Here is a 19,238-nt window from a genome sequence, read left to right as displayed (position 1 = left end):
TCACCCCCCCTCACACCGCCCCGCACAGCCCCTGCACACACCCCCACAGCGGGGTGCAGCGCGGGGCTCCCCTCCCCAGACTGCCCTCATGGCCCCGGCTCCCCTCCATCAGACACGACACCCCTCATGGCCCCAACTTCCCGCCACCAGACCCCCCCGGCCCCCGCTCCCCGGGGCTCTCCTGCCCTGCCTCAGGCTCTTCCCTCGGGCCGCCGTGGCCTGCTGGCAGCCGCAGCCACGCTGCTCCCTGCCTCAGCTTCCCCCTCCGCAAAATGGATCCGGGGATGCCTCTGGAGAGAGAAATGTTAGAGACAAGGGGAGTTACCTCTGTATTCCACTTCGGCCTCTGTTGCTTGGATCCTCATTGACTTTCCCACTATTTCTGTGTCTCCCCTCGCTGTTTCCTTCCCACTCAGTCTTCTTTGGATTTTCTTTCACTTGCTTTTCTCTAAGACTCCTGGCACTTGCACATCGCACCCAGCCACTCAGCGGGATTTAAGCATTTCAGATCCCGTTCTATGCTCAAATAATCTTCACCGGTGCCAACCCCAGGCTGCGGTAACCGCTGGACAACCGCACGCCAAAGAAATGTCACAGGCCTGCTTTCAGCAGAGAAGTCATAGTGTGAAATAAGACCCATTGTTCAAATATTTGGGGAACGTATGCAAATACATTCAATTTGAAATCTGCATGTGAGTCACGTTTTGTTAAATCTTTAGTCTCCCCGAGCCCACAGTTTTCTTGCGGGCATTGCGATGCTGTGCGCTGCGGGCAAGGACGGTTCAAATGGCAGTAAACAAAAGAACAGGGAATGTGTCACTTGAGAGAGGGTAATCAGGCCAAAAATTGTTATTTACTTGCGCATGCAGGAGAAATGACTCAGCTTGCTGGGAAAGACTGGGTAATAAATATGTAATTATCAAATAAATGAATAGACTCTGTGTACTTGTTTGGATACAAAATGGGTAAAAGCAGCTAATCCTTAAGACACAGAGATGTAAAATAAAGACATTCACTAAGACATCAGCTGATGTCAATGTAGCACTAATTTTAGGCAATTACTGTTTATTTTAAAAGACCTTTGCTCTAGCTATGGGAGAGTTTTAAGATGCTGCAGCCAAAGTTGATCTGATTCCAGTAACGCTTGGAAGCCAACACATAATTTGGTAAGACGTGCATCCCCTCACCAGTCACCTCCTCCTGGCGTACGGCTGAATACTTTGCAGAACGGTAAATCACCTCACTTTTCTGGCCATCCTGTCTCTTTCTGTACTTACTTCACACCTGTTTTCTTGTCCTTAGAGTACGTAGTGTTTAAAGGCTTAAGATAGTCTGGGCAAAATCACTTCTTAGTTTAAATCTCCCTGAAACTCTTTGGTGGTGTGAGGCCAGGCCCCCTTGGGGATATTTCTGCCCCCGTTCCCCTGGAGCCCAGCCAGGGAAGGCTGTGCTCTGCTCTGGCAGGACAAGGCATGTTGTGCTCCCTGGGCGTTGCTCCAGCTCCCCGGGCCGCTCTGACTTGTCCTGAGCAGGTGTTTTTCCATCAGGACCAGGCCAAGAGGCTGGAGGAGGATGGCTGAGACTTGGCTGTCCCTCTGCTCCTTGGCTATGAGGAGCAATAGGGCCTCTGGTTTCTAGGATTTAAGGGAAACTTGGTTGGATGTCCCAGTTTCGTTAGAAGGTGGTACGTATAGGGAGTTAATTTTTCCACATTTCAGAATAAACTGCACTGAGGCAAACAGAAATTATTTCAAAGTTTTTCAGCGTCCAACAATGAGCTCTGAGTGGGCTCACTTAATTTTACTGGCTAAGCTGAAGTCTGTAGAAAAATGGTCACTAGGAATAAAAATTGATCATATTAAAAATATTCCAGTTGGGAATTGGAAAAAAAAGCTTTCTTTACTGACACCAGGTATAGCGAAACTGCAATACAAGGCCAAACCAATTCAAAGTCCACATTTCTGTAGTCCTGCCTCTTCTTCCCTTCCCACTGTGATTCCCACATTATTGCTCCACTCTCTTCCCCTCCTGCCGTGACTCCCACTCCCATTCCCACCTGGGATGCACACCTGCATTCACACCTGGGAAACCAGGGCTGCTCCACGTTCTGGCCCTTGCTATCAGAAGGCACAGGACCACACAGTGTATGGACTGAATGTGACAGAAACCAGTGTGGCAAGGTGTTTGACTGGTAATGCTAGGTAGCGGGCACAGCATGCTGCTGTGCAGGTTGGAACGGGTGAAACGCTGCCTCTCCCAGGGCTGTGAGGGCCATGGCGTGGCCGTCACCCAGGCAGGGGTGCCTGGAAGCACTGGGATTGCTGAGCACGGGGCAGTGCTCTGTGGTGGGTCAGTGAGGGGACCAGGTCACTGCTTCCCAGTCTGAAGGTGGTGGGGCTGGGGAAGCGCTGTGGTGCATCCCAGGGAGCTCAGCAGCAGCCTGGGGCAGGGTGCTGGGCTCGGGGTGCTGGGGTAACGCGTGGCAGGGACGTGCTGGGCAAGGGAGATGCTGTGGGTTTGTTCTCTAGCGTGAGGCATGTGGTGACCTTTATGTTCAAGACTGGGGAGATGACCATATATATGATATGCATTAGTATGAAAATTGCCTAAAATATCTGGAAATCTGATTTCTTGCTCATTAAAGAAAAAGTTTTTCTCCATCTGCATCACATTTTATGGGCCCTTTCTCTACACCATCAATTGCTGTCAGCCAAAGGCAATGGGTGCTCCATACGGAGCAATTAGGTTATCAGTTAACAGGGGGCTGCAAAGCACTTCAATTCAATTTTGCCACTAGATCCTGCCACGGCCCTGACTTACAGGGGATTTCAGGCACTAACAAGAAAAGCCGATTACATGCAAGGCAGGCCGACGGAGCAGCCGTTCTCCTCACAGCTCTCAACTGCTGCTTCATCTCAGTTACTGCTGCCTGTGAGCTTCTCTGGGGGATTGATCTCAGTAGATGGACAGAAGCCTGTTAACTGTAATTTTGTTGATCCTTCAGCTGCTAATAATGAAGATTTTAAAAATTTTTCTTCCTCTCTTTTTAAAACTTGGTTAGAGCTTCACGTGCAGGGCTGAGGCACAGAGCAGTATCCACCAGGACCAGCTCTGATCCACTCTTCTAGCCAACAGTTGCTCACCTTCCCAGGCAGTGATCCTAACACCGACTGAAAATAAAACAGAAACTCGGCTGCTCTCATCTCAGCAGTTGACTTCCACAAGCCAAGCTGGTACTTTGTATCTGGGGCAATGTCCTAATATGTCTCTGTTATGCAGACACAGGACTTCACCAGGGTGAGATAAAGCCTATGCAATAACCCATCAGAACACTGATCTATATATATATAACTATAGCTATTATAAGAACTTAAATATAGTAAGCAAAATAATAAATAAAATAACTTATAGTATAATATCAATATGGCTATAATATAGTATAATTGTATATTTTTACCATACTTTATATAGTTTTTCATGTAGTTTTACTATACTACACTATTACTTTACTATACTATAGTAAAACTATACTATATACTATAATAGTTATTTCCAGTTATATCTGGAAAGTTATTATACAACAATAGCTGAAGTTCTATATGTAGAGATTAGATTAAAGTTCCGATGGGTTATTATAGTTAATAATAACTTTCCGGATATACCTGGAGGTTGCTCTCTGGGGAGCAGACTGCATACGCAAGCAGACAGGGTGCATTAGTGGGCTCAGATGACACCGTGCACTGCTGGACACCTGCAGACAGACTGTCTGCAATCTGCCTAAAGCATGCCTGAGGAAATCTGCAGATTGCGTGTAAGCACCTGCATGGATGAGAAGTGGATGGATCTGGGAACATACTCAACCTCCAGTCTCCCCTAAAAATGCTCTCTGATGTACTTTCTCTCAAAGTCTAGGTGCCTCATCTGACAGAGACCTTTTGATGTCTAATTAATTGGTTCTATTTAAGGTAGTCAACAAATATTTAGAAGATTCTATATTCTGTTAGACAAATGCATGCACTTACCAACAATTTTGTTTTGCTGAGAATCCAAGTTCCAGGATCCTCCACAACAGGCCTTCTAGCTTACAAGGACGAAGACAGAAGCACATCTGTTCGTCACAGGAAGGGCAGGGCTAAAGCCTGCTTATCTAAAGAGTCTGAAAGTTTGAGATAACTGGTTTGCCCCAAAAAATTGTCCTCGCTTAAAAGTTACGTAATGAATATGATCCTAGTAACATTATGCAGTGAACACAAATAAAATCTAGTACGTATTATAGCTGATCTAGCAAAATAGAAAAAAGCACATATATTTCAATTGTGTTCCTACTGATGCAGTAAAAGGCTGAAGCTGAGGAAGTTGAGTCTCGAAAGAACTTTAAAACTCAGGCTCATACACCGTCCACGGGAGACTCAGTAATAATGCTTCTTCATAAAGGGGATTGCAACATTCGGATTATATAAGGTGAAATATGGTAAATGGTGAGTAGGGTCAGCATATTGTTGAAGTGCTATGTCCAGAACATTTTCTAGTAAAAAGACATAGTGGAGGATATCTAGTTTGTCACATGTGCATAAACAAGATCAGGCTGCTGTTTAACATGTCTCTAGAAGGACTATTAGAATATTCAATTCAAAACCCTCTTCTGGCTCTGAAGAAAAAACCTGGTTTGTTGAACGATGCGGAGATTTTTCTTTGGGAGGCATCACACAACGGACTGTTCTGAAAGATAACAAAAGTGTTCAACATATGCAGAAAAAAAATTTCCCAGCCTGCTGAAGATATCAAGCTTGATGCATACCTCAACTCTTACTGTGTACCAGCTTTAGAACATCTTGAAAAACTTTGACTAGATTTCACTTCACCTAAGAAGGTTTTCTTCCCTAATCCCACATTTGAAGTTGGGTTTTCAAATATCTCTTCTTAAGATCACCAGAGTAATTAAAAGCACCTGCACAACATCTGTACTGCAGCTATCATTGAGGCTGCAGTCAGTGGTAAAGTAAAAGAATCTAAATTTTGCCAACATATGAAGTTAAAAAAAATGTGCATGTAGTAATGTTGTTAGGATTTATTTGGTGGACTTTCAAGGGGTTCTTGTTGCTGAAGTGAAACTTTAGGCTGCATCAGAAGAATCTGCTGCTCTGCAGCACTTTGAAACACTGGGTTTTTCTTGAGAAGAGAGTGTTGAATGAAAACTCTTAAGGGCTCTTCTAGGATGGTTATGCAGTCTATTTCCAGTCTAATTAACTTGGCTTTTTAATAATCAGTTGGACTAAGGAAACAATTTCATGGAATCACAGAATAGCTGAGGCTGGAAGAGGCCTCTGGAGATCGCACAGTCCAAACCCCTGCCCAAGCAGAGTCAGATAGAACAGGTTTCCCAGGGCTGGGATAAGTCAGACTTTGAGTATCTCCAAGGCTGGAGACACCACAACCCCTTCACTCAATTTAATATCTTCTAGGGATATTTATTTCACTCACATGCATCTTCTAAGAATTCAGCTGACCCCCCAGTTATAGTGAGTTAAATAGTTAATAGTTTTAAGTCAATTAAAAAGCTGCTCAATACAAGGACAGTTATATTTTGGCTTTTTATGAAAAGAAAAGTCAAATTCAAAGACAGTACACATCATCTAAAATTACTATCCTATTCTACAGGAATGCAAAATAGTTTTTGGATCCATAACAAACTATGGAATTATTCTGTATCATTAGTGGTATTGTCCCTTTTTGGCAGAATTTTCAAAGCAACCTAGTATTTTATGGAGAAGAGGCCACGAGTTTGCATGACTTGCTTCTAAGCTAGGAATAAGACAGGTCTTGTGTATCTAGTCTTTCTCAAATGTTTAAGAATGCAAGTAGATATTGCTGTAAACAGATCATGGTTTGGTTAATAATTATGTCATAAATCTGAAAAGGTGAAGTTAGCTCAGAATAAGCAAACATGAAGACTTCCTGCAGCATAAGGAGTATTACCAAACCCCACTGAGCCTGTTTTTAGAGTTGATACAAAGCCAAGGCACTTGGGAGTTAGAAGCCAAAGAACACTTTTTGTCTGTAATACAGATAATTAAAAAAAAACCCCAAAACCCAAAAAACCAGGATCCTAATTTTCCATGATTTGCATGTCTAATAAATAGCACATGACCCCATAATGATGTAGACAAGAATCGAGGGGCTCACTCACTTTATTACATAGCTGAGAATATAAGACAACACTAAAACTTACACACTACAAAGGTTCTTTTAAAAAAATAAACCACTTTAACCTAATGTTGCATAATTTAATTTCAATGTAATATGCAAACAAATGTTGCTTGCTTTCCAAGGCACAATGGTACAAACATCAAAACTGCAGATCTGATATTTAATACAAAAATATAAATACTGTTAATCTAAATGACAAAATAGCACATTTCCTCCTATGTATAAACGTTAATTAAAAAAGCTAAGCTTTATTCTCAGTCATGAAATGTAATACAGTAAGAACTATTCCTTTAGTGACACCTACTCAGAATATGTCCCTATTATACATGTGTATAATGAGTACTCAAAACATTACAAGAATTTTGCTGCATTATGCAAGAGAAGTTCGGGTGTGGTTTTTTTTTTTCCTGATAAAACTGATTCTCACACACCTGACTCTGCAAAGTCTGATTTTATCCAGAGTTTGAAATGTTCCTTGAAAGACTGAGTCCTCACTGAATCACATTAAGAACTTTGATATTAAATTTATTTAACAAAGTAATAGCTGTCTTTCTCAATTATAGTGTCAAATTTCTGAAAAACATTCCTCCTTTAAATCTTTTATCTGAAAAACTTCCAATGCAAACTGAATTAAAACATTGTTTTATTGCTAGCAAATACAAAGAACAGTTCAAACAGCAAAGAACACAGAATTGTGCCAATTTGACTTTTAAATGAGCCAATAGTGAACTTACAAAGAAAAAACAATCTATTTATTGCTCAGCCTTTCTTAAGCAAATGAAAATATGAACGTAATCCAGATCATACAGATTTCACATTCAGTTTACTAAAAAGAATTTCCACACTGATTCATAAAGCTGATTCTTTGGCTGACTGAATGTGATGTAGCAGTTGGTTACAATAGACTGGTGTTTGATGCTTATGTACAACCCCTTCAATTTCTTTCACAAGCAGTTCTGGATATAAAACGCTTCCTTCTTTTAAAACTTCTGTAAAACAAAAATACCTTTTATAAATCATTAGCCTCTCTGCATTTCTCTATCCAAGTTCCCTCAGAAAGTAGCCAAAACCTAACCTGGATGTTGTTCTACAAGTTGTGCAGTCATGACAGCCTGATTCCTCCCGCATTTGCTGAGGTCTGTATTTTGACTTTTACATGCTTGAACACAGACCAATACACTAATAAATTCCAAAGAATCCATCAAGCAAGCTAGGATATGGTCACATCCTGCAATGGTTTGTGTCTACGCTTCATATCCTGTTTACCATCTATAAAGTCTTCCGGTACATCAGATGCACTGATATTCCCCCTCTGGTGAATGCTAGATAAAACATGACGTTCTGCATACAGGTAAAAGGTCTGAGTGCATACTCACTGAAACCCAAAGGAAAGCTTCCACCCTGTTTGGCTTAGCCTCTAGTTGTATGTGTTACTTTCACATAACACTATTATTAAAACATTATTAAAAAAGCATTGTTTAAAATGACTGTAAGTCTTACCTAGGACTGCATTTTGGATATTTTGATCCGGGTCATCGAGGTGTATCAACAGTTCTTGGTACAGAAACTCAATATGACTTTGCATTGCAGATTTCATGTCACTGTCCTCTAAACATTTAAACCAATTAGTTAAGGTATGAGCAGCTGCCAGGCGTACATCACATGAAGCATCATCCAGACGCTTTAAAACTTCTGGAAAGAAGCACATATATATGTACATATGCATAAGCATATAGCGCTGTGAACAGCAAAGTTATCTTTTACATTTCAGAAAACAAATGTATGTTGTCATCACTGAAATTATTGTTGCATTTATGACATATTTCTGTTATTACATTACAAATACCTGTAGAACATTCTTCCTAAAACCACACAGTACATTGTTACTGAACTGTTGTCAAAAAACTTTAAAAAGTATACAAAATTATTTAGATTAGTTGAACATTCTCTAGCACTTTTTCTAACAAGGTACTATGAATGTCTATTAATGCATTACAGAAGTTTAAGTATTTCTATGCTTTATAAAGCACAGCATTTCTATCAGATATTACTATTTAAGTGAATGACTGCATTGCAGACTATTTGACTATGCAAGATGGAAAGCTGTACTTTGACAATTGTCTGATCATGAATTTATCAAAAATAAAAATGTCTGTTGTTACGATTTCTACTGTGACATTTAAGAAAAAGTATCAGTCATTAGGAAGCTGAGTTTGGGAAAGTCCAATTTATGTGTATATATTTCAGAGAACCTAAATCCTGTTACGTAGCATAGACTGTACTTCTGATTCATTGTTTAGCATTTAAACATCATCCTAAGAAGCACTACAGACAATAGTGCTCTTTGACATTATTTTTTTTTTTTTTAAATAAAAAACCCCAACCCACTACCTATTCAGCTCTATTTCTGGTAAAAATTAAATGGCTTGCTCTTGGCACTCTGAAACACAGCAAGGAGAACAATGTGACTACCATTTATATAATGCATTACTGTTCTGCTTTCACTATAGTTAGAACATTATTTCACATAGTCTAAACTAGGAAGCAATGCAGATGAAAAACTGGCAAGCCTTGCAAAGGCCGGAATGTTGAGTGAAGTTCCATCTAGTGGTCTAATGCATAATAACGCTGGGAATACTGCTCAGTTCTGCTCGACTGAGAGAGCGAGGGCATTTGCAAAGGACATCAACTTGTCTGCAATACACCACCTCAATGAAATGAAATACTGCAGTCAAAAAGCTGCTACGGAAAGGCCTTGCACGAAGCAAGCGCTGTTGGAGTCCCACTCAACAACACCTACTCAAGTGTTTAACACCTTGATTTTCTAAAATGTGTATGTGTACTTTATACACTTTAAGCAGTTTCACTTATCGGTTTAAAACCACAAAGTCTCTGAAGGATTAAGACGTTAAATTGCCTATCATACATAAAAATGCTGCTAACGGTATGATTTTGTGCAGCACTTCACTTTTTCCATTTCCTTAATATCTATAAAATTACTCTGGGGGAGAATTACCCAAATAGTTAAAACACCAGATAAGAGAACACAGAAATAGCATTAGAATATGTGCATGGGAGCGAAATAAAACGGCTGAGAAACCGAGTCTATGTAAAATCTGCCTCTATTTGCACCTCAAACTGTTTAAAGGCTTTTTGCTCTTTACGTGGGATTAAAGCCAGATGCCATAGTGCCATACAGCAGCTTTTGTCACTCCCTAGTCTGTAACAGTGTTTTCACTGCTACCAGCCACAGTGCATCTGCAGGTGGACAACCTGTACAGTGAATCCAAAGCTGTATAGTGACTGCCTACTGCTCCAGCCCGATGCTTTTCACCCCTAAAAGCTAAGCTAACTATGATACTTCAGGTAAATTAGCAACTGCAATTCTTCAGCATGGAAATCTTAGTTAAAAAAAACTTCTATAAAAATTAAACTTTTACACTTACCTGTGTAAGTGGTGGTAAATTTATCTTCATCAAACTGCTTCCCACAGACTTTTAAAAAAACACCAACAATACGACAAGCCATCAGTCGAGTAATTTTAGAGTCTTCATCCATGGCAGCAATGATTTGGGGCATTAGCCCATCTTTGACTGTTAAGATCTACAATTAACAGGAAAAGCATATAAGAACAGCAGCTTCTCAGTCACTCTGTAACAACACCCTTAGTGGTTACATCAGTTACCATTAGGTCTGAATGATACTGGCTTGCTTAGTTTAAAAAGAAAAAGTTAACTATAAAAGTTAACCTGAAAATCTTGGAAGTTACACAGCTCTATTTTTGCCTCTAAGCAAGCTTGGCAAATGAAAATCCACCAGTCGATCATCCAGTTCATGAATGCTCAGTATATATGCAGATGAGTTTTATGTAACTTGTAAAAGCTTTAAACTTACTTGCCTTTTTATTTTTAAAAAATTGTTGGCAGAACTTTAAATAATTTGGAGATGAGGATTTATGTGTACATACCAGTAGATGGTGCTCTTATTCTAAAAGGAAGCATTTAAGTAAAGACTTGTAAATACAGTATTTTAGTGAGTTTTGTAATTTGATTTCAATATGTACCTTTCATATACATTAATTAAAAAATGGCATTAAGGCACTGATTCAGAAAAATGTTTAACTAGAACAGTAGTCTCTGATATCAACGTTTTCAGATATGTGAACTCAACTAGTTACATGTGTGTAAGCACTTTGTTCATTTAAGGTCTGTTTTAAAGACATGACTATGAACATTTAATAACATTTTAATTATTTTTTTTAAAAAAATGTCCTTATATTTAACACATTTTCAGTGCACCATTTGCAAATGCTATTTTACTTAGCAAACAAGCTTCCAAAAACCTCTCAAATTCAATTCATCCTTAGCCATTATGGTGGTTAATGTTTCTTTAAGTGTACTCCTTGTTAATTCTCTACTTCGGTTTCTACAGATACCCTTCAAGTTCCATCTCAAGTCCTCCTGCCTTTTTCAGAATCTTCTAGATTTTTTTTCTCCTAAACGGACCTGTGGGCTCCAAGGCAAAGAGGCAACTTATCTTTGCCCTGTTACACAAAAGCCTGTCCTGGCCAGCCGCAGTGCTGCTGCACAGGCACTGGCTAGGGGTCCAGTAACATCACGCACCAAGTTGTTGTGCTAATAGTTAGTATTTTGTGCAACAGAACAGACATTAAGCTAGAACAAAGATCTACAAAATCTGACAATGGTGAGTACTACAGCTTACCAGATTGCTGGCCTCAGGTCTCTTATCAGGATACCATTGTCCCTCCACTACTGATCATTTCATTATTAATACTCAATTTACAATTAATGAATTTTATTATGAAAACTACACATCCATCTGAAAATATTACTTACAGTAAGGATTTATTCTTTTTTTGCCCCTTGCATTTATTTTGTCTTTCTGCCTAAGATTTCAAAGTACATTTGATGAGAGAGAATTTACCTCTTTTGGTGAAAGCATTTCACAGTGAATAAGAGCCCAAAGGCACGATACAGCTGTAGTGCGGATGGCAGCTGCTGTTCTTCCAGCATGCCACTGCAGATTAGGAGCCAGTATGTCTTTTATCAAAGTCTCAAGGTAGCTGGGGAACAGCCTGAAGCCAAAAATAAGAAAGCAAAATAAAGGTTCATGAGAAAGTGATAAAGAGACTGACAGGATGTAAAAGAGAATTTTCTGTCATAGAAACATAGGCAGAAAAGGAAAAAAAAAGACTGTAAAAAATAAATAAAATCTTATAAGCCAATGTGATTATAATGTATGTGATAAGCTTTTCACAACTTAATTTTTCTAGATAATATTTAAACAAATACCTAACATTCATGGAAAGGGGAGGCTAGACTTTCTCCCACTTCAGACGATGCCCATGACTCACTGCGTTATCTTGGTAAACTACTTACCTTCTCTCTGTCTCATTTTCTCCGTCTGCAAAGTGGAGATAACACCCCATATGAATGCTGTGAGGATTCATTAATATTTGTAAGGCCCTTTGAGACTGTCCAGTGAAAAGTATTTATAACGTGAAAAGTATGAATGCTCTTGATGAGACCTGAGCTAGTGATACTGCAGGGAGTCTACACAGCCTACTTCAGCTTTCCCTTGGCTCAGAAACCAGTCTCCCTCAAGGATGAGAGGTCCTGTAGGATTTTCTGATGGTGCCAGTCCCAATACTAGTTTGTTTTCATTCCAAACACACAAATCTGATATTTTTGCTGATGCTTCTTCCTTGTACTCTGTTGTACAGGCTATTATAATGCTAAAAGTTGCTGTGAGTCAGCGAGTCCAATAGGCAGTATCCCCTCACACTCATTTAATTCCAGCTCAAACAACTTTATATTAAGAAAAAAAAGATATAGATCTTACACACAAGTTAAAAATGACTTTGCTGCATCAAAGAGACACATGTGCCTGGCTGTGACTAGATAATTAAGGCTCGGGTTATTCGCTGTGCCTCTCTCCTCTAAAAAGCAGCTGGCAGCATGCAAAATGGATTGAAAAGTAACGGACTAAATCTACCTTGACTTGTGTCCCACTCTATTCAAACTTCCCGCAGATGTGGACTGCAGCCACCCAAGTGCAAAACAGCACATCACACCCCTGGTGCTTGGCAGAAAGGGAACAAACTGTTGCTGACTTTTCTAAGAGTTGTACATTTCCAGGATGAATAATTTGTTCCTACAGAGATGTGCCAAGCCACAGGAGGAATATAATGGGTAGATGTTAACAACGAACAAAAAATCATCAAGTACTTTTACAAAAATCCCAACAATAGCAATACAAAATCTTCCAGCAATGATAATCCAGCAATTAAAAAGTTCTATAATAATATTGCATCAATGTAATAAGAAATGCATTTTGCTTATTTCCTGCAGCTACCCACTGCAGTTAGACCATGTCATCCAGGTCTAATCCAAGTAAAGTATGACCAGCTAGCCTGCCAGACATTAATTATCTATTGAACACACAAAAACCTGAAACTCTCTATCTCCAACATGATGAAAATAGATACACCTGGCTGCTGCTCAGCTCCTCGGCTAAGGGAGTACTCAGTGTCTGAGAGTCAGAGATCCATTCTTGCTTCCTGTCCAGCAGATGGCACTTAAGATTCAGTAATAACAAGAAAACTGATGTCCCATTAGGCATACATAAATTTGTCAAAACCCTTTAGATTATTTTAAATACATTTTTGAGAATTAAGAATTTTTTATTCAAAAAGTTGCCAGAAAAAAAATATAACTAATGATCACTATCATTCTGAATTTCCTTTTAGCTCCAAAGCTAAATAAAAAAAAGCTTTGTGCTATTTGTGCTACTTTGCTATCTGATCAGTAGTTGCTTCTGTTTTTAATAAAGCTTTCTGCCAAACTGCAAAGAAAACCCAATCTGTCAAAACATAAAGGTAAATTCCATCAGCATTATGTTAACCATAATGCCATGCTATTTGTGAGAATATCTGTTCTAGTGCCTTGAAAGAGGATCAGTAAAGCACTATCTGGCAATTATCTGACTCAGTCATGACAGACTCAAACAAAATTAAATGACCACACAACTGTGTTTAGTGTAGTAATTCCAAGCCTTTCTATCTCAACTGTTAGAATGTTTTTTAAGGAGCTAAAGAAATTACTGCCAGCAGGGAATGTGATTGTGTAACCAGAACTTATTACCGCTTCACTACACTATCTCTCATTACCATTAAGATATATTTTTTGCTGTTGCCAATGCAATTAAATTCTCTCTCTTTCCATTTTCAGATCTTACTGTTGCAAACTTATGTAAGTTAATTCTAAAAGGGAGCCATTTCCATGAAAGAACATACCCTGTCTGTGCTATCTGTATTTACAGAGTTGAGTCTTTATTCTCAACTGGATATGAAATAACTAAAACGTGATCTGTTCATACAATAGCACCTAATGCTTATGCAGTTATAAAAACCAGAGTTTGGGTTTACATTAAAATTGCTACCACCATTTTGTGGACTTAATTACTTAAATTTTAATTCCATGTTAATTATTTTTTATACATTTTTGTTCTGGATTGGCTCCTTTTCTGCTTTTATGACACTGCTGCACTTGGCTTTATATGTTTGTGGATTGTTGTGCTTTGGGGTTTTTGTGTATGTTTTTGGTTTTTGCAAGCTTAGTATCCTAAACCCAGGCAATTCAAAACAAAACTGGATTTGCTTTTACAAAATGTTTTGCAAACAAAACAACTCTTCAAACAAAAGAACTTTACATGCTACTTCCTACATTAAAACATTTGCTGTGACAATGGTAAGTAGAATCAAGACTTCAAAGAGTCATTTAGCTCCCTCTACTGCTTTTTAGTTTCTGAAGCTAAGCCTACTGGTAAAATCCATTGCATTGCTCTTATTGTTAGAGGACAGAGTGATTCATTCTGAGTTAGACTGGGCCATCCTTAGCCAAGAGTTGTTCATACAACAGCTCTATTAACCTAATTGGACGTATCTAATCTTGACAAAAGGCTACTCACTCATACTGCTCTGAGCAAAACAACTTCCATCACTGCCATCTCTGAAGAGTTGGTGGGATGTGTGGTTATAGTTGCTGAGAGCATTACTTTGAAACATATTCTTCTATTTTTTCCCTTTCCTGGGAATCCTAGTGAAGGTGGCAGATCAGTGAGTTGGTTTCATTCTCCCCTCTTTGGCTCCATTATTTACCCAAATGATTGGGTTGCAGATGAAAGATTTTCTTATTCATCCTATTTACTTTGACTACTGCCAAAACAAAAGTTTACTCTTTGACGATGTTCTCCATATGGTCCTGCACTGCTCATCTCTCTCTACCAGCAGTACCTATGTGACCTAACTTAATATACTTACCTATCTACTTCAGATACTTTCAGATAAAGAAGTGCTATCAATCCTACTGTACAGGTGAGAAAAATAATTAATAAGGCTCTGTGTTAATGCAGAAGTCCTTCCTACCTCCTAGCCACCCTAGTCAGGAGCACTGTGGGTCAGGACTCTTTAGCATGTAATGTACCTGTTATACTGCTTAGATGCAGTCTAAATGATTTTCTGTAGATCATAATAAGAGGCAAAATAGAGATTTAAACTCAGTTCTTCAAATTCTATTCTGCTGTAACCTGTAATTCTGTTTTTGAGGAAGAAGAGCTGGAGCCAGATAACTGAAAATGTATAGAGAAGAAATGCCAATGAGACTAAATTGTTGACCAGGTCTGAATTTGATTAAATACTTTGAAAGAATAAACATATTCGATATTTTAAAAACCAGCATAGAAAATAATAAATGTGATTGTATAGTAGATGAGCAGAAGCTAATAATGTATTCTGCAGTAAATAAAGAGCAGTAAAATTAGCCCATAAAAGAAAATAAACAGATAGGACAGAGTTGCATTAGCCATTTTTAGACTGAAATACATTATTCCACACTTAATAAGCACCATTGTTGTGTTCAGGGCATGACACATGAGGTGACATTTCTTGGCTCCATGGTCTTTGCGTTCTCAGTTACTGACGATACAGATGTGAGATATAACAGATTAGCTTACAACTAGCCAGATCCTGGAACACTTAAAATAGTTTTCAAAGTGCTTGCTTTCTTTTAGGAAGATTCTTATGTATCTAGAATGACCTTGTAACTACCACTCAGTTACCTGATTATTTAAACAAGTAATCCACCGACTACAAAGAGATTTTTCACATGAATAGGGATTTTAACATTGAATCATGAAAATTAAGAAATAGATAACAATACACATGGCACAAAAGCTTTCAGTTGAAAAAGGTCAGCTTCATTATATTTCATCTTAAGCACACTACCTCAAAATCTATGAGGGGATGAGTCAGCAGGAATTCTTCAGCTCACCTGGAATCCCCCAATAAATGGGAACGCCAGGGTTCCTGTTCCTCCTCCTCCTTCTACCATTATAGGATGCAGGCCATGAATATACTAAATACATCTAAAAATGGTAAAAATACATCTACATTCATACTAACATGGCCTCATGGAACCTGAACGAATGTTCAACATACCAGAATGCCCACTGAGTGCCAATTTGCTCATCAGAATCATGAAAAACTTTTAAGTATAAAGGACCATTGCTATCAAAGTACTTTTAGGAAGAATGTTTCCTGTGATTGTTTCTGGTTTTTAAGAGTTAAAAATGAAATAAAAATGCATCAGAATACATTTACATCCTAAATGCAGCAGGCACTGGGACAAGCAGAGCAGCTATGGTTTATGCATTCAGGACAACTTTGCAGAGTGTTTACAGTACTAGTAAAGCTAAATTAATAGTGACAAAAGAGCCCCACTGTTGGCATTGTTATAAATAGAGGGGTTTTATAAGCATCGTAAATTACAGTTAGATTGTACTTGCAACGCATAAATAGTGCCAAGCAATAGGAGACTTCCATCTTCAGTCACTGAGAGTAATAATTCCCTATCAAACACGTGGTTTAATGCTTTTTAAACACCATGCTATACCATGGGCATTTTTAACTGCCCATTTTTGGAGTGTTTTATTGTTTCCTTATAATGACTATGGGCAAAGTTTAGGGATTTAGAAGTTTGCTGGAAGAAAAAGAAAAAACCAAAATACTAGCCCTCCCCTCCATTTATTTCCTAAGAATCCCCATTTTAGCTTTCAAACACGTATTCTTTTCAACTATAACTCACTATTTTTTGAAAACTATCCAGATCTGCATGACATCCATTTTAATTTTCCACCATGGCAGAGGTAAGAAGACTACAGTGGAGGAAGTCCAGCCTTCGATTTATTTATATTTTCTTTAAATTATTGCACTCCGCCCTTCTAAACATGGTTAAAAAATACAGCAAGAAAAATATGCTGTAGAAAGGGTGGGAAAGTCTTTCTTCCTCCAGAAATGCTAACATGAACACAATTATAGGGGTTAAATAACTACCACGGCCATTACTTTTTAATGCCACTGTAGTGTTCAAACAGCTGTGTGAAATTAGAACTCTACTTACCCCTGAGAATTGACAGTTTCACTTGCTTTCTGGAGCAACTGTGATAAAACAGTGAAAAGTTTTAACCGCATCTGGGGATCTTTGTTTGGTTGAAGACACGTCTTAAGAATGAGAATAAAGTCATTCAGAGCTTCACCTATGACAGGACCTAGAATATAAACATGTAACTTATTTCAGAGTACTAATAAATTCTATTCAGATGTTTAATATGTGAATGCACTAAGATTTGTAATATGCCTTGTATTAAAATAGAACTTAACTTTCCACTCTCGCATGGCAGCTGTTGTATCCATGTTACATCGTATTAGGCAGTGCACAAATACCCAAGCTAGCTCTGCACGGGCTCAGGTACGCCCAGTCTTAACCACAACACCATGGTGCTCCCTGGAGAACATTTACCCCAGATCTCATCTAGGCAGCTTGGTACTGCTGTATTGCCTTGCATTATGTAGCATGGACATATCGACAACACCGGCTCGCTGCTGGAACCAGCAGTACAAGATGACATTTTGGGGGGAGGATTAATGCTGTTCACTATGAAAGCTTGAGGGTCTGCACAAAGTTTTTGTTTTATTGAACTTAATGAAAATTTATACTGAATCCGGTATGACCATGACATCACTCGAAACAGCAGCATTAACTATGCTTTTTTTCTTCTTTGACATTTTTCCAAATGCAGCCTTCAAGCAAAGATGCTCATAACTCCCAGAAGCACAGAAAAGGGCATTTGAAAGGGTCAGCCTCAAAACCTGGATAACAGAATTACTGGAACAGTATTCTTTCTCCATGTTTAAATAATGCTTACTCGCATTTTACAAGAGAATCTAAAGTATGATGAATTTTAGAAGCTGTTTGAAACAAAAATATTTTCCAAATTAATTCTCCAGTTTGGTAACATTTCACATCCTATGAGAAATTGTTTCCACCACTGAACAATAAACAAACAGACAAAATCTTAAGCTGTATTCCCAACATTTGAATAAAAGATTTTCCCAAAACAGAAGGAAGTTTGTGCCTTTCTCCTTGATAACGATTAACAACTGCACGGTTTTAAAGAGGAAGAATACATAGAGACTGTACACATGCTTTATTCTGCAAGCTTCTTGCTGTAGTTTGCTCTTTCAGCTTTATGTTTGCAATAAACTACTTTTCTCTAGGAACTTCTTCATCTTTGCATCCTTGAGATGCACATTCCATTCAACTCCAGTGACTCAGAAAATCCACCCAGAAGGAGACACAACACTGGCATTTCTGATGACAAGAATATTCCTCACACATGGAATGGACAGATTGAAGTATTCAAGATTCCAAACCAAGTTCAATAGCATTTAATAATATCTGGAAATATAATGCTTAAAATAATAATAACCTCCCCAAATCTTCACTGTCTAGACTGAAGCAATAGAGGGTGTTGAACTGCAGTTTGCTAAATTTCTGTGCCAACAAATAGGTCTTTATTTTCACAGCATTTATTCAAATACATTGCTTCATGTGAGTTCTGAGACATTTAAAAGATACTACTATTATATCAAACTGATAACAGCAAATTCAACAGATGGAAAATAAAATAAACTACATTGCTAATTTCAGCTTAAGCATAAGTTCCTGAAAAACAGTAAAAACTGAGAAATTTGAAATGAATAAACCTGATTAAATTGATTAAAAACAACAGTATGTGTGGGAATGAAAACAAAGAAAAAAAAAAATAGCTCTAGGAGCTGCTGTGTCAGACAGAAAACACAGACAATAGCATATTACCAGTGCTGGGTACAAGCCAGAATGTTTGCCCAGACATTTGATGATTTATTTAGCATTAAGGAAAACAGAGACAACTGTCTAGAAGTCCCTCCGTCATGGAAATGGGAGCGTAAATATACAGGAAAGTTGGCCTCTCAGATCTTGTGCTGAAAAAACTTTTTTGTTCTTTCCACCGATGAAAAAAAGAAAAAGTACTTACACTGTTTGCTGCAGACACCAGCAAGTGGGTGTTTCACATAGGTTTGTGAGGCTTTTTTTGAGATTCAAAGATTAAATGCAGAAGATAAAGTCCCTTAAAACATACCTGTCCACAATTTATCTGCAGTAGCAATAATAGTATTTTACCTGTACCTGTAGCTGAAGTAGCTGTCTACATCCCCTTTTTAACTAATAGAAAGGAAAAAAACAAACAGGACTTTCCATTTTAATAATCCTAACTGCCTGTCCTTGCATCTTTTGCCTGTAGATGCAATCTGGGGAGTGCACCGGAGGAACATTCACTGTGCAGATCTGAAGCTAGGTGGAACGTACACCAACGTGTTTCACTAATCTATACACAGCAATGTGTTGAAGAACATAAGGGAGAAAATTTTTCTACAGAAAGATAGTATCTTTCATAAGACTGGTGAATAGATGAAAAAAATACATAAACTTCTGGACACATAAGGTACATGAGTTCATCTCTCCATAATCTTTATCTATTTCATTTACCTGAAAGTGTGTTTTTAGAGAACTGCTTTTAGTATGCTCCTTGCAGCCAAAGAGTCTCTTGGAATTTGAGCTGCTTCAACATTT

At 38.5% G+C, this 19,238-nt stretch overlaps 2 protein-coding genes across 3 annotated transcripts in view; both read right to left on the bottom strand.

Moving 5' to 3' along the window:
• The window catches only part of SUN1 (Sad1 and UNC84 domain containing 1), a 32,642-nt gene extending 28,599 nt beyond the window's left edge, over positions 1–4,043 (bottom strand). Inside the window, exon 1 of one of the 2 annotated variants that reach the window (XM_026858789.1) lies at positions 4,023–4,043. The gene's annotated coding sequence lies outside the window, so the exon portion shown is untranslated. Of the gene's footprint in view, positions 1–325; positions 542–4,022 lie in introns of those variants that run through there. The other variant, XM_026858788.1, reaches the window with a different exon arrangement.
• A 2,205-nt stretch (positions 4,044–6,248) lies between these two features.
• Positions 6,249–19,238, bottom strand: part of DNAAF5 (dynein axonemal assembly factor 5) — a 29,048-nt gene continuing 16,058 nt past the window's right edge. Inside the window, exons 8-12 of the mRNA XM_026859159.1 lie at positions 16,686–16,833; positions 11,152–11,302; positions 9,654–9,810; positions 7,708–7,899; positions 6,249–7,196 (exon numbers count right to left, since the gene is read on the bottom strand). Coding sequence (XP_026714960.1) covers positions 7,057–7,196; positions 7,708–7,899; positions 9,654–9,810; positions 11,152–11,302; positions 16,686–16,833 — 788 coding nt within the window. The 3' untranslated portion in view covers positions 6,249–7,056. The remainder of the gene's footprint in view (positions 7,197–7,707; positions 7,900–9,653; positions 9,811–11,151; positions 11,303–16,685; positions 16,834–19,238) is intronic.

Source organism: Athene cunicularia, assembly GCF_003259725.1.
Source record: "Athene cunicularia isolate RWA chromosome 14 unlocalized genomic scaffold, athCun1 chr14_part1, whole genome shotgun sequence".
NCBI classification, from domain to species: domain Eukaryota; kingdom Metazoa; phylum Chordata; class Aves; order Strigiformes; family Strigidae; genus Athene; species Athene cunicularia.
The sequence above is the reverse complement of the archived record's forward strand: the minus strand, read 5'-3'. Positions and strand labels throughout refer to the sequence as shown.